We start from the raw sequence: 15,304 nt of genomic DNA, 5'->3' as shown, positions 1-15,304 counted from the left end.
GGCCCGGGGCTTGAATTGTGGACCTCCCATGTGGTAGTCGGACACCCTAACCACTGAGCCAAGTGCGCCGCCTTGTTTAGTTTTTATAAAGGATATTTATTTGGGATAGACACAGAGAACAGACAAGGCGGGTGGGGAGGGGAGGGGAGAGAAATAAATTAATCTAAAAAAAAAAAACTTTTGTGTGATCTATTAACTTTAAAAACAATAATTTAAAAAATAACTTAAAAAAAAAAGAAAATAAAAAAAGCAGTAGCAAGACTGATCAAGAAAAAGAAAAATCACAAATTACTGATATCAAGAATAAAGAGGGGGACGCAGACTTGGCCCAGTGGTTAGGGCATCCGTCTACCACATGGGAGGTCCGCAGTTCAAACCCCAGGCCTCCTTGACCCGTGTGGAGCAGGCCCATGCACAGTGCTGATGTGCGCAAGGAGTGCCCTGCCATGCAGGGGTGTCCCCATGTTGGGGAGCCCCATGCGCAAGAAGTGCGCCCCGTAAGGAGAGCTGCCCAGCGCGAAAGAAAGTGCAGCCTGCCCAGGAATGGCAGCGCACACACTGAGAGCTGACACAACAAGATGATGCAACAAACAGAAACACAGATCCCCGTGCCGCTCACAACAACAGAAGCGGACAAAGAAGACAATGCAGCAAATAGACACAGAGAACAGACAATGGGGGGTTAGGGGGGCAATGGGAGAGAAATAAATTTTTTAAAAAATCGAAAAAAAAGGAATAAAGAGATGGCAGCCCTCAGATCCTACAGATACAAAAAAGATTAAAAGGATATTTTTAATGACTTATGCCAATACATTTGGCAGTGTAGACAAAATGGGAAATTTCCTTGAAAAACAATTTACCAAAGCTACCCAACAATGATAAAACAAAAACAGAAAAGCTGGATAATCTTTTACCTGATAAAGAAATTTATATCCACAATTAAAAACCCTCCCAGGAAAAAAACTCCAAGCCTAGATGGGTTCACACTAGTGAATTCTTCCAAACACTTGAAGAAATAATACCAAACTTAATCTTCCAATTTTATGTGGCCAATATAACCCTGATAACAAAACATGACAAGAAAATGAAATTATAGGTTGATATCGCTCATGAACTTAAACACAAAGTCACTAAAAATATATTTATGGGAGTGGAGTAGCTCAGTAGTTGAGTGCTGCCTCCCACATACAAGGTTCTCGGTTCAGTCTCCATTACCTCCGAAAAAACCATATAAATTGAATCCAATGTTACTTTAAAAAGATAATGCATCAAATGCAATGAATGTACCACACTAATGAAAAGAAGCTGTGATGTGGGAGGAGTAGGTGGTGTGGGGAGTGGGGTATATGGGAGCCTCATATTTTTTAATGTAACATTTTGTGCGACTTATGTATCTTTTTAAAAAAAGATAATAAATCAGGGGAAAATAAATGGAGTTAATGCTTAAAATGTACCAGGATCCTATTTGGAATGATGGAAATATTTTGATAATGGATGGCTGTGATGGTAGCACTGTATTGTGAATGCAATTAAGAGGACTGAAATATGTATCTGAATATGATTAAAAGGGAAAATGCTAGATTTCTAAAAAAAAAAGGTAAAACAATGTAATTCACCTAATTAATCGAATAAGGGATAAAAATCATATGAGCATGTCAACAGATACAGAAAAAGCATTTGATAAAATTTAACATCTTTTCATGATAAACTCTCAGCAAATGAGATACAGAAGGGAACTTTCTTAGTCCAATGAAGGATACTACATAAAAGTCACAGCTAATGCCATACCTAATGGTGAAATACTGAACAATTTCCCCTTGAGGTTGGAAACAAGACAAGAATGTCTCTTAGCACTTCTATCCAACATTGCATTGGAGATTCTAGACAGTGCAATTAGGCAAATACGGAAAAGGTATTGAGATTGGAAAGAAATCGAACTGTCATTATTTGGAGATGACATGACTGCAAATGTAGAAAATTAAAAAGAATCTATTATAAACTATTGCAACTAATACGTGAATTCAGCAACTAACTGGATACAAGGACAGTACATAAAGGGTATAGGGGAGCGGGTGGAGCTCAGTGGTTGAGTGCCTGCTTACCATGTATGAGGTCCCAGGTTCAATCCCCAGTACCTCCTAATATAATGACAATAACAACAAAAACAATCCTTGGGGAGCAGATGTAGCTCAATGGTTGCGCACCTGCCTCCCATGAGAGCCCATATATGGTATAAACAAGCAACAATTGGAAAATGAGACTTTAAAAATACAAAAGAAGTTAAAAGAACCAAACGCATAATAAAACTAATGGAAGATGTGCAAGACCTCTACATTAAAATGACAAAAACACTGCTGGCGGAAATTAAAGACAACATAAATAAATGGAGAGTATACCACCATCACGGGTTGGAAGACTTGGTATTAAGATGTCAGTCTCCCACACTGATCTATAGGTACACTAAATTCCTCATCAACATTCCAGCAGGTTAATAGAAATTAGAAAGCTGATTTTAAAATGTTTATGGAAATGCAAAAGACCTAGAATGGCAGAAGCAATCCTGAAGAAGAAAAAGTTGGGAGGACTTACACTACCAGATAGAGCTGTTCTATCCTCTTAATGTTGATGGGATCAGTAGCATCAATATCATTTCTGATATTAGTAATTGTCTTCTCTTTTTTTCTTGGTTAGCTTGCCTAGAGATTTATCAGTTTTATTGGTCTTTTCAAAAAGCAGCTTTTCATGTCATTAATTTTTCTCAATTGTTTCCGTTTTCAGTTTCATTGATTTCTGCTCTATCATTTTTCTTCTGCTGCTTTGGTAGCTTTTACTGCTCTTCTTGTTCCAGTTTCCTAAGGTAGACGCTTAGCTGATTTTAGATCTTTCTTCTTTTCTAATATATGCATTCAATGCTATAAATTTCCCTCGAAGCACAGCTTTCACTCCATCCCACAAATTCCCTCCCCCCCGGATAACTCCCTCGAGTTTGCTTTTGTAGTTGTTTGCACTCATTTGCTTGTTTTTGCTTGCTGTCTGCTCCTTATTATTTTTCCTCTCTCTCATTGTCTGTCTTTTCTTGAGGAGGTACCAGGAACTGAATCCAGGACCTCCCATGTGGGAAGTGGGTGCTCAACTGCTTGAGTCTACTCCCTGCTTGTTTTGCCTTTGGGCACTGTCAGCTTGCTGGCTGCTCGTTTTTGCTCAATGCCTACTCATTGTCTTCTTTAAGAGGCACCAGAACTGCACCTGGGACCTCCTATGTGAGAGGCTGGCACTCAAATTATGTGAGCTGCATCCACTTCCCATCCCACAGATTTTAATAAATTTATTTTTTAGCTCAAATTACTTTATCGTGAGACAACTTCAACCCATGTGTGATTTAGAGTTATGTTTAATTTCCACATATTTTGGGATTTTTCAGCCGTCTTTCTTATGAAGAATATACTCTATAGTATTCTTTTTTTTGCAAAACACTTAGTTTTATCCCATTTTAGTAAAATCAAATACCAAAATGTATTCTCTGTGTATAGATTAATACAATGGAGACCATTTTCGTCTTCCAGAGAGACCTTTTTGTAGTAAATGTCTCAGTAAGGAGACTCAGGCTGGGTGTGTTATGTCCCTGTGTGTTATTGGTATTCTTTTTTTTGCAAAACACTTAGTTTTATCCCATTTTAGTAAAATCAAATACCAAAATGTATTCTCTGTGTATAGATTAATACAATGGAGACCATTTTCGTCTTCCAGAGAGACCTTTTTGTAGTAAATGTCTCAGTAAGGAGACTCAGGCTGGGTGTGTTATATCCCTGTGTGTTATTGGTATCAGCTGGTACCACAAAAGGAGATAACAGCATTCGGCACAGACACTGGAGAGCAGGGCACAGAGTTGCCAGAGCCCGTCTCAACAATCCCCAGAAAAGCCAGCATGCTTCCTGTCGAGTCCACTTTAAGTTGCCGGATGCTCTTCCTGGCCGGCTCACTGGCCCTGGCTGTGAGGCCCCCGGTGCTTAGCAGCTGTTGTAGAGGCCACCCTTGTGCAGAGGCCAGGAGCTGAGGCAGGAAGGTTAGCTGGGCAATAGCAGGGCTTATTTTCGGCAAGTAAGAGAGCTGCCAGGTCTCTACTTCCAAAGGCACTTGGGTGTTGGGAAAAGGGCTGAAGGGTCTTGGGACTAGTGGAAGTCTGCGTTGAAGGCTCTGCCGATGATCAGCCGCCTCACTTCACTGGTCCCAGCCCCAATCTCACACAGCTTGGCATCTCGCAGAAAACGGCCCATGGGGAAGTCGTTGATGTAGCCATTACCACCTGCAGCCGGGGTTTGGGCAGAGGAGAGAGGACAACAGAAGTGATAGGGAGTGGGCCGAAGCAAAGGAGGCAAATGGAGACAGGCCATAAGAGGAGGGCAATTAAAAGGAAGCAGCCGGAAAACCACACAGCCCTCCACCAGGCCAAGACGGGGGACCGAGGTGCTTCAGGGCTTCGTCTCGCCACTGACATGACAACCAGTTTTCTCAAAGCTCAAGTCACCGGGCCGCTGAGGCGACTGCCTTATTTGCTCAAGTGAGCAACGCTGTAGAAGAGACCACAGAAAGTAGAACTGGTAGCAAAGCTTATCAATGCAGCACAATCAGTGGACCACAAATGTCACGGAGCCAACCACAAAGCCAACTCACCACGCTGGGGAAACCATTTGGATCCATGTAAATAAGGATGTTCCTACGGCCACATGGGCATGCCCAGGACAAGATGCACGTGCAGCAAAGCGGGAGTCCCTGTGCTCTTGCCTTGGCTCATCTCTAGGCTCACTGTATGGTCAAGGAGAGCGCTGACATGGGCCAAGCTTCAAGGACTGGGAAAGGCACTTTTTTCTCTCTCTCTTAACTCCTGGCATTCAAGGAAAGCTCTTGATACTAGCTGATCCAGGCTTAAGGAATAGACTCGAGTCTAAAACCCAGAGACACCACATTAAAATGTCAAAATGTCCAGGTTGCAACAGAAGGTTATGAAACATACAAAGAAACAGGAGGCAGTAGTCTTTCCAAATGTTCAGAAGATAAGAGGGACTGACGGATGGACAGATAGAATGCTCTGGCAAACGTGGCAAAATGATAAAACAGGTAGATCTGCGTATCCGGGAGGGGCTGAGAGGGGCATTACTTAAGAGGCAACCTGTGGCCTCCAGCAGGTTGCTTTCCCATGTCTCCCTAGTCAGTAGGGCAGAAGGAGCTTCAAGGTTCCAGCTCTGCTTGGTTGGCTTGAGCACAGTGAGGAATGGAGAGGAAACCTCTTTCAGGAGAAAGCCACGTGCACCAGAAGTGACAGCAGCCCTGGTAGTGGGGGTGGGGGTCACTCACCGAGACACTGGATGCCGTCCAAGGCTACCTTTGTGGCGCATTCACCTGCATAAAGAAGCACGGCCGCACAGTCCTGGGGGGAGAGCCTCTGGGTCGGTGGGGCCTCGCCAGGGCCGGGTGGACCTTGTTCCAGTGCTGGCCCACTGCCCTAGCCTTTCCCCACGTGGGCTGGCCCTTACCTTGGGAGTGCAGTGGCCTTCATCGCAGGCCTTAGCGACGTTGTAGACGTACTGCCGAGACGACATGAGGCGGGTGTACATGTCGGCCATCTTCCCCTGCATCAACTGGTCAAAGGGAGGTCACCAGTCAACATGCTGGAGCCACTGTCCTGGCAGAACATGCTTTCCAGGTACCAAGAGCAGGTCAGCAAAAGCAACCTGACAGCTAGGAATGGGGAATCCGGGGACAGTGAGGAAAGGGCACCTGCCTACCATGACAGGAGCGGTAGCACGTCTGGAGTTCAGGCCACTGTGGACTCAGCACCCTGAGGCGGCCCGCTGTCTCTAAAAGGGAACCCCCCACCCAGGCACCCTCTGCTGCAATCCTCGTTCACTTCCTGCAGCTTCTTCAGGCTCCCTTTCCCTTATGCCTCCCCACAATCGGCACACTTCACGCCCCGGCCTTGTGGTTCCTCATTCATTCATCTCAAACACGAACCGAGTTGACAATGTGAGGAACTTCCTAAAAAAATCCCAGAGCCAGGTAGAATGCTGAAGAAAGGGCATTTCAAGCATTCAAGCTAATCTTGCTAGAGAAGGAGAGCAAAGAGCACGCCCCACGGCTTCATTCATCCACTGAAAATGTTACCCCAACAAAACGTCCCACTCACCTGGAAGTGGCCGATCTTCTGGCCGAAGGCTTCCCTCATGTGCAGGTAGGGAAGGGTATGATCGAGGACGGCTTGCATGAGCCTGCCAGAAAAGAGAAAGACTCTGGGGGAGGAGCCTCGTTTCCCCATCACTGCCAATCTGGGCAGCAAATGCCAGTGTGGAAAGCCTGGGGTGGGAGGGAAGCTCAGCAAGCAAGGAACTGGAGCACCGGGGAGGAGAAAGCGAGCACGCAGACTCTCGTCACCCTGCCCTGGAACTGCACCGCAGGCCCAGCCCTTGTGCCCCTGCCTCCCGAGAACAGATGTGGCACTGCTGGGCCTCTGCAGTCGACGCGTACCAGTGCCCAGGCCCCGTTTCATAACCTGAATCGCTAAGCTCCACTGCTCTTTAGGCTGTGTTTTGCTCCGTGTGAGGAATGAAACACAGCAGGAGGAGGCTCCTTTTGACCCAGGAGAGAAAGGGCAGTGGCTAGGAGGCCCCCCAAGGAGAAGGAGGCTCCTGCTTCTGAAGGCACCCACTGCCAAGGAGGCGGAAAGGGCCCAGCTCCCCGTCACAGCCTCACACTCACCCCAGTGGTCCGCCAGCCATCACCAGCCGCTCCAGGTCCAGCCCGCTCATCAGCACGTACACACCCTTACTCAACTGGCCCAGGATGTTGGAAGCTGTTGGCAGAGTGCTGGTCAGTGGGAAGAAACTGCACAGCCTCCTCACTTTTTTTTTTTTAAAGGTTTATTTATTTATTTAATTTCCCCCCCTCCCCTGGTTGTCTGTTCTTGGTGTCTATCCGCTGTGTCTTGTTTCTTTGTCCGCTTCTGTTGTCGTCAGCGGCACGGAAAGTGTGGGCGGCGCCATTCCTCGGCAGGCTGCTCTCTCTTTTCACGCTGGGCGGCTTTTCCTCACGGGTGCACTCCTTGCGCGAGGGGCTCCCCTACGCGGGGGACACCCCTCTGTGGCAAGGCACTCCTTGCGCGCATCAGCACTGCGCATGGGCCAGCTCCACACGGGTCAAGGAGGCCCGGGGCTTGAACCGCGGACCTCCCATGTGGTAGACGGACGCCCCAACCACTGGGCCAAAGTCCGTTTCCCAGTCAGATGAGGTCTTTTTACTGTTGACAGAGAAGCACCTGCACAGCTCGCCCTCCCTAGATGCTTCTTGTAACCAAAGCACACTTTTCTCTGAGAGCAGGTAGAGGGAGAGATGGGATCTAGGGCCCTAAGGCACCTAGGGTCAAGGTGATCAAATCCATGCCCTTGGTCTCATTAGCACGCGGTTGGGGTGGAGGCTCTCCCACCATGCCACACTGTACCAAATTTTCAGTTCTATCTCAGGGGAGAAAAATACCACACTCAAACGGAATTTCCTTCCTTTCACTGAGCCCAGCTTCTGTGCGTTTATTCAGAAACTTTTCAGTATCATTAATGAGCAACTCACGGGCTGTACTAATACACTAACAAGTCTGAAAGACATTCACGACATGGGGCAGTCTTGCAGCTGTCCTCCAGAGACAAGCCCTGGGCACAGTGTTATTCACCTAGCAAACATGTCCTGCATCAATCCTGCTCAGCAGCCCTGGCCAGGAAGGAGAGCTGTCCAAGCAGTCTCGGGAGGACCACACGGACAGGGGACTGGGTGGCAGGTCCATAGACCAACTGCATGTCACTGGCGAGCTGACAAGCCTCTCTGGTCAGGAGATGGGCTTGCTCAGCTTGAGAACAACCACATCAGCATGGGAAGGGATCAGGACTGGGGCTCCTCCATGCACACAGAAACTCACCAGGCACCTTGCAGTCTTCAAAGATTAGCTCACAAGTGTTAGAGCCCCTCATCCCCAGCTTGTCCAACTTCTTGGAGGTGCTGAAGCCAGGCATGTCCTTTCCAGGAAACAAAAGATGGCCCTATTACAGACCACCTTTCCAAGGATGCCAAGGAAAGGAAAGGCTCCTAGGAAGAAGGTGTGCCTACCTTCCCGTTAGGTCCCTGCCCTGCGCAGTGAGGCAGCATTCTGCTCCTATGGTCCCACTCTGGTCACGACACTGTTCCACTGCTAGAACCTCCTGTCCTCACACTCCATTCTGATCCCTGGCTCTCCTCTGGAAGCTGGCATTCTCCCCAGTTCTTCTCCAAGAAACACCCCGTTCCCTGACTCCTCCTTAGCCCCTGGCTTTGTTTCCTTCCTCAGGGGAAAGAGCTTCTCAGACACTCCGCCAGCCCACTCAATGCCTTTGCCCTCTTGTCCTTCTGCCGTTTGGACTTAATGGAGTCCTATCCAGGGTCAGTTCAACCACCCGACTGCTTTGAGTGGGGCTAATTAGATGCAATATGTTCACAAGTAGCCAGCCGAGTACCTGCAATGCAGTTTTCTTTCCACTCCAGGCTGGCTATCTTGACAACTGCCATCTCAGCCACATTCTTTTTCTCCCTTAAGCTTTCTGACAGTTGCAATAATGCAAAACTCACACAAGACTGCCAACTTTCCATACTCCCCACGCCCCAGATACCCAGATTCACCAACTTTTAATATTTTGCCACATTTGCTGTGACATTCTATCGATTTACCTGCCCATCAATCTATCAACCTATCATTCTATCTATCCATCTACCTATCGATCTATTATCTATTTACCTATTAACTTAACATTCAAGTAGGTTGTGTACATCATACTCCTTGAACACGGAGTTCTCCCATGTATACGTCCTAAGAACAAGGATTTCTGCATATGTACCACCTTAAGTGCAGTCATCAAGTTCAAGAACTTTAACATTGATATAAAGTTTAGAGTCCATATTTCTATTTTATTCACATGTCCCAATAAAGTCTTTTTGGGCCTTTTCTCCTCTATTATTAGATCCAGTTCTGGATCATATATTGCATTTGTCACTGTTCCTTTAGTTGCTAGCCACACCCTTCTGGCTACTCAACTTTCTCCTCCTCCAGTCCTATTTAGCTACTGTTCCCACTCTCTACTAAGAGTATTACAAACCTTCACAACACTCATTAAAGCAAACTCAGGGGAGTGGGTATAGTTCAGTGGTTTGAATGCCTGCTTCCCATGTACAAGGTATCGGGTTCAATCCCCGGTATTACCTAATTAAAAAAAAACAAAAAACAAAATACCCAAACTCCAAACTTGCTCTATCTCCCTCTTGCTTTTACTGCCCACATTTGTAAAGGTGCAGACACATTTGGAGTCCCATTTCCTTTCCCATCCACATGACAATCTTCCATAGCTTCACCAAGGTAACCAGTGACAACTGGGTGGCCTCAATCCAATGGCCTCTTTTCACCCTTCATCTTCTTGGACCTCTTTGTATCACCTGGCTCTGTGGACCGCTCCACCATCTTCAGACCTGACCCATCCTCCCCAGACTCTGCTTTCTGACCAATCTCCTGTCAGCCCCCTTCAAAGTCTCCTCTTCGGCCTCACCTCCACCCACAGCACACAGAGATCATGCACGATCAGTTGAAAGGAACATCTCTGGAAGCACTTCCAGGAGCAAAAAGCGCCCCTGACCACGCATCCACCCATACTCACCTTCTCCACAATGAAGGCTGTGATGCCCCGAGAAGCTGGCACAGCAGCCACATCTGTCTTGGCATAGACAATGATGACGTCAGCATCAGGGCCATTAGTAATCCAGAACTTGTTGCCATTGAGGATGTAGTAATCTCCTATGGATGAGAAACTGGCTATTTGCTTAAGGCATCTTGGCTCATCTCAGGTAGTCGATCCACAAAACTTTGGTTGAGGAAGAAGCTGCCCAGTTGGCGAATGATGCTGCAAAACCAGGAAAGGCCACCTCCCATAGTCTGTCCCTCTACCCATTTCAGCTCCCAGATCAAAAGGAGCCTCACCTTGCTTTTCTGCTTTTAGCTTCATGGAAAGAACATCAGAGCCAGCGTTGGACTCACTCATGGCCAGGGCTCCAATGGACTCACCGCTGATCAGCTGCAAGGAAAACCCCAAAGGTCTTTGCTGTGACTCCAAAAGTACCCTATGGGAGCTTATTGTGATACTGCTTCTTGCCATTCCACATTACACCCTGTAGTAGTTTGGTATTATTTATGATTTCCAAAAATAGAGATATTGGATTATGTTTATAAGCTGGTCTGTTCTTCTGAGTGTAGCAGATTGATTTAGATCCTGAGGTTTCACTTTTACTTGATTAAATTATGATTAAGGCTTTGATTCGGCCATGTCAGTAGGATGTTGAGGTTCTGCCCCCTTGGTGGGCGGGGACTCAGAGAGAAAACCGCACAGCAGAGGGGTGCGTGGGAGTTTTGATGCTGGAACCCCAGGAAGTAAATACACAGGGAAGCAGGTATGTGACGAAAGACAGAAGGCTCCATTAGGCACGGCAGAGGCCCTGGGAAGAGAATGTGACTAATGCTCTACTGCTGACCTTGTGAAGAGAGTAGAGCAGCTGAGCCCAGAAAGAAATGAGCCCCACTGAGAGAGACAAGCCTTCTACCAGTCTACAGCTGAGAACAGAAGGAGCTGGGCCCATGGAGCCTTAGGAGGAAGACGAAGCTTGAACCCTCATAGACCAGCAGCCATCTTGCTCCAATACATGGCAACAGACTTTGGAGAGGGAAGTAACTTATCCTTTATGGCCTTGTGACTGTAAGTTTCTACCTGAAATGAAAACCCTTTATAAATGCCAACAGATTTCTGGTACTTTGCATTAGCACCCCTTTGGCTGACTAATACATACCACTTAAACTTCTCTTTTAGACGAGGGCATTGGTGAGGTCCTAGAAGAGAAGCCTAATTATCTACGAGGCTCTAAATGCCTCTCCTTCTCTGCTTTCCTTTGCAAAAGAAGCTAGTTCTATTGGTTCATTTCTTAAAGTGCTCTTCTAATGCTATTGACTAAGTCAGGAATTCTGGTCCTGTCTTTAACTGTTTCGAATGAAGTAGTTGAAAGCAAATCTCTGGCCCCTTTCTAAGGACCATTGGTTCAAGGTTATATCCCACAGAAAGCATGTCTGCCTTGTGCTCACCAACTGGGCAGGGAGGGTTTCTAACAGCTGACAGTTGCACCAGGAGGTCGGCATATGAATCTGCATGCCCATTCCCTCACCTTGGGAAGATACTTCTCCTTCTGGGCCTCATTCGCATTGCGCACAATTTGGTTGATGCAGAGGTTGGAGTGGGCACCGTAACTGAGTCCCACTGCTCCAGAAGCTCGGGAGATCTCCTCCAACACCAGGACATGTTCCAGGTAGCCCAGTCCTGAGCCGCCATATTGAACTGGCAGTGGGGTTGGTGCAGGGCAAAGGAAAAAGTAGCACATAATAAATTGGTACAGTGACAGGAATCGTACATTTGTTAAAGAAACAGCCTTGTAGCACCTAACCTAAGTTTTATCTAGCAAGGGAATAAGCTGAGTCTGTGGACTCTCCTTGTACGAGCTCACAGGACTGGTTTTGCCTGCTGCTCCTTGCTGGCTGAGGTTTGTTTCAGAAAAGAATCATTGCAATGCTTGCATTATCTCAAATGTGTTTCTTAATGAAGACAAGAGAACAATCTGAGCACCCACTATTTAGAAAGTTATAGCAGTGCAGAGGCAGATACACAAATGAAGAAAGAGAACTTGGAGTTTAACAGAGAAATACAATGAGGGAGGATTCAGAGTACTACGGACAGATCCAAAGCAAAGGGGAGTACGTGCAAAAAGGCATAAGGGAGGTGAGATGGTCACAGCATAGGTTTGCACCTGAAGAAGCATGACTGGGGACGGGAGACAGGAGGGCCACACCCCAAGAGAAACTCTGGGAGTGGGCTGGACAGCAGAGAGCAAAAGAGATGCCGGTAGGGAATTTCAAAACTCCCTTTAAAAACTGCTCTTTGGGTAAACCTTGGCAAGGCTCTCTGCACTCATTGACTCTGACCAAGAATTCAGGCCAGTCTTAGGGTTCTAGGGGAAGATCAGCAACTCCAGGCAGCTCATGGGCAATGAAAATTTGAAACCGTCACCAGGACACCTTGGGAGAAAGAGTCTTCCTTAGGATGTCCAGCAGCATTCCCCCTACTATTTCACATTTAGGTGGTCTAAATTGATTTTTAAATGGTTTCATATTTTATTGTTACTCATGATATAACTTTCTATGATCAGCTTAAATCCCAAGAACTGTCCTCCAACTGGTGAGGGGGAAGATGTAAGGAGAAGTGAATTGCATTCTGCCTCGCGTTCTGATCTTCTGAGTGAATATAAGCCGATTCTCCCGTCCAGGCCTTGGCTGGTGAGGCCTCAGCTTCCTCTACAACCAGGCACTGCATGCCAAGATGAGCCTCTGCTTCCGACGCTAACACCCAAAACAAAGCCCAATTTCTCCCCCCTGCAAATAAGTGATAAGACCCACAGGGGATACTGGGTAGGCCCAGGGAGGGCTTATTAAATATATCCTCTGGCCACCTCACCTGGAGGCCCAACAGACTTCCCCTTCCATCTGCTGCCAAATGAGCTCCAGGACAGGGAAAATGAGCTATAGGCAAAAGCCACTGATAGGGCACAGCTCAGTGCTCAGGGGAGGCAGTGACGCCAAGATGTTAAGACAAATGTTTGACTGAGAGTTTCCGAAATTCCCCCAATCACATGGCAGAGCTACTAAGCAAGCAGAGTTCAAGTCAACCACACTGGCCAAATCCCTTTGCCTTCTCAACATTGCTGCCGAAACAAACAGAAGAGTGTGTTCTTCTCTGGGCTGATGGCCAACTGCAGATTGGAAGGCCAAGAGGAAGTTCTGGGTTTCTTTGAGCATGATCTGGTTCTCCTCCTTTCCTGCTTCTTCTGGGAACTTCTCCAGTGTTCAAGAAAAGTTCTCTATAGGGAAAGGAACTATACTTACCAGGGGCTGTGATGCCCAATACTCCCAAGCTCCCCAGTTGCTTCCAAAACTCCTGCCAAAAGAGTGGAGTGAATAGAGAGAGCTGTGAGAAGGCAGCAGCCAGCCACGGGGTGCCTGGCACACTTGGACCATGAGGTCCCAAGGCTTCAGAGAAAGAGGATGCATTCGTAGGGAGGTTTCACTTACCAGAAGAGGAAGCAATGCAACTCCTAGCCCAGCCCAGCTCAGCTCCCACAGACTGCCCTGTGGCCGTGCCCCGCCCCCAGACCCCTCTCCCCTGACCTCCAGGCCCCCCCAAGTCCCCCTCCCCTACCCCCTGCCCCAGGCCTCACAACTCACACGCAGGTTCTTGAATTCATTGCTCTGATCTATCTCCTGGGCCTTGGGGGCCAAGTGTTCCTGAAGGAATTTCACCATGGTCTGACGAAGCTAGAGGCAGAGAGGTGGACAGATGCCGCTGAAGCCAGGACATTATTGCTGCTAAGGACCGCATCTCCACTGCTGAGGATACCTTCAGGGACACTGCCCATTTTTTGTTGCTGGGCACAAGTAACCTCACCAAACAGCGTCCCACTAAAACTTAGAGGCCCTACTAGTTTCTGCTTCCTAAGAGATTATCTTTGTCCCTCTTTCTTAAGGTCCTCAGTCTAGACGTTTTTGAAGATTACTTTTGAAATGCTACTCCCCCACATAAAATCATTCAGTGGCTTCCCACTGTACTTGGAATAAAACGCAAGTCCTTACCCAGGCTGTATTACATGCCCTGTATGAGCTGACCCTCGCTGACTCTTCCAGCCTTCCCCAGTACCTTTCTCACCCCTCACTCCTTGTGCTCCAGCCACACTCCTCTCTCAGGGCTTGGAACTAGTCCCCTCCCTGCCTCCCCACCTCCCACTCCCCAGGCTTTTGCTAAAAGGGATTGATTACTCAAAGAGATTACAAAAGCCTCTGGGCGGGAAAGCTAGAGAACAAGATTGACCCTCTCTGTCTGGGAGATTCCACGGTGGGCCCCTAGGACTTTGGAGTTCCTGGGAAGCTCAGGCACTTGTGCAGGGCCACAGGACCAAGACTTCCCTGCGAATTCCATCCGGCCTCCCAGGGCACACACACCTCCCTCCTTCCAGAAGGGATCTGTCTCCATTCCATTTGGAAGGTCATCAGAGTTCTTGTTTAACTTTGGGGTTTGAGGTCAAGCGCTGGAAAATACTGACAGTCACACTGCACTTCAGAACTTCTAATAGGTGCATTGAAAAAAAAGGATTTCCTGGTGACTGAGTTTGAGAACCAGGGCCTCTGACAGTCCTCAGCTGTAAGTGGACTTCACTGAGAGGGACGGCCCTTTTTGCCACCAGCGAGTGCCACGAGCCCCTGCCAACCCTTCACCAAAACACCAGCCGTCTCCCGGACGACCCTGTCACCCTCTAACTCAAGCCTTCCGCTCAGACTGGGAAGGAGGCCGGCGGGGCGGGCCACAGAGAGCGCACTCACGGCCCGCGCCCCCACGGCCGCCCCAGCCGCGGCGCCGCGCACCCGGCGGACCAGCGCCGAGGCCGCGCCCCGCCGACTGCGCGGCGCTGTAGGCAAGGCCCGCGGGCCGGCAGGAGGCCCCGGGCCCGGAAGGGCGTCTGGCTCCCTACCTGCTTCTGCTCTGAGTTCAGTCCGTTGATGGCATCGTCCACGGGCAAGGGCGAGTGCGCGGGCTGGGAAACCAGGCGTGCGAGCGGCGGCCGCGGCCGCGGCGGCAGCAGGCGCGGCCTCCCGCTCGCCACACGTCGCCCCAGCAGCCAGGCGGCGGTCGCCATGTCTGCGTAGCCGCACAGACGCGAGCGGGAGCTGCTCCCGCGGGCCTCGGGCTCCACCAATCCCGGCGCAGTCGGGAGGGGGTGGGCCTCTGGCCGCCGATTGCTCGCGGAGGCCGATCGGCCGCGGCTGCCCTCCCGAGGCCGCGCCGTCCTTGGCCACCCACACGTGGTGCCGAGGTCACGGGTCTGGGGCAGTTCTTAACTTTGAGTTATTTATTTTTGCGTTGGAAAGGAAGCAGAGCGAAGCGGCCTTGGTTGAAGAGATAGAGCATCGCCCTACCACACGGGAGGTGGGAGGTTGAAACCCGGGGCCTCCTTGACCCGTGTGGAGCTGGCCCAGGCGCAGTGCTGATGCGCGCTAGGAGTGCCCTCCACGCAGGGGTGTCCCCGGTGTAGGGGAGCCCCACACGCAAGGAGTGTGCCCCGTAAGGAGAGCCGCCCAGCAGGAAAGAAAGTGGCAGCCTGCCCA

General features: G+C 48.9%; 1 protein-coding gene across 3 annotated transcripts; it reads right to left on the bottom strand.

The window, feature by feature from the left end:
- Positions 1–773: 773 nt before the first annotated feature.
- LOC101410782 (isovaleryl-CoA dehydrogenase, mitochondrial-like) lies at positions 774–14,903 on the bottom strand. Of its 3 annotated transcripts, none has more exons than XM_058293918.1 (12): positions 14,671–14,903; positions 13,373–13,462; positions 13,034–13,085; positions 11,266–11,435; positions 10,037–10,130; positions 9,717–9,853; positions 7,958–8,054; positions 6,751–6,844; positions 6,182–6,263; positions 5,532–5,636; positions 5,353–5,425; positions 774–4,303 (listed from the first exon to the last, which is right to left on the bottom strand). In XM_058293918.1, the coding sequence occupies exons 1-12, from the start codon at positions 14,833–14,835 to the stop codon at positions 4,170–4,172; spliced, it is 1,293 nt and encodes a 430-aa protein (XP_058149901.1). In that variant the 5' UTR covers positions 14,836–14,903; the 3' UTR covers positions 774–4,169. The 3 variants fall into 3 exon arrangements, with proteins under 3 accessions (XP_058149901.1, XP_058149903.1, XP_058149902.1); XM_058293920.2 differs by having other exon boundaries at positions 5,353–5,397; positions 14,671–14,863; XM_058293919.1 differs by lacking the exon at positions 5,353–5,425 and having other exon boundaries at positions 14,671–14,863.
- Between the last annotated feature and the right edge of the window lie 401 nt (positions 14,904–15,304).

This window comes from Dasypus novemcinctus, chromosome 3 (assembly GCF_030445035.2).
Source record: "Dasypus novemcinctus isolate mDasNov1 chromosome 3, mDasNov1.1.hap2, whole genome shotgun sequence".
Taxonomy (NCBI): domain Eukaryota; kingdom Metazoa; phylum Chordata; class Mammalia; order Cingulata; family Dasypodidae; genus Dasypus; species Dasypus novemcinctus.
Note: the sequence above shows the minus strand (reverse complement) of the source record. Positions and strands in the feature narration are given on the sequence as shown.

What these genes read in the sequence shown, in the direction of transcription:
- LOC101410782 (XM_058293918.1), bottom strand. Translation starts at nt 14,835, where the DNA reads ATGGCGACCGCCGCCTGGCTGCTGGGGCGACGTGTGGCGAGCGGGAGG. An exon ending in GCTAAAAGCAGAAAAGCAAG is followed by an intron (nt 9,854 to 10,036) that starts GTGAGGCTCCTT and finishes TCTCATCCATAG; the next exon opens with GAGATTACTACATCCTCAAT. An exon ending in TGAAGACTGCAAGGTGCCTG is followed by an intron (nt 6,845 to 7,957) that starts GTGAGTTTCTGT and finishes CTCTGCCAACAG; the next exon opens with CTTCCAACATCCTGGGCCAG.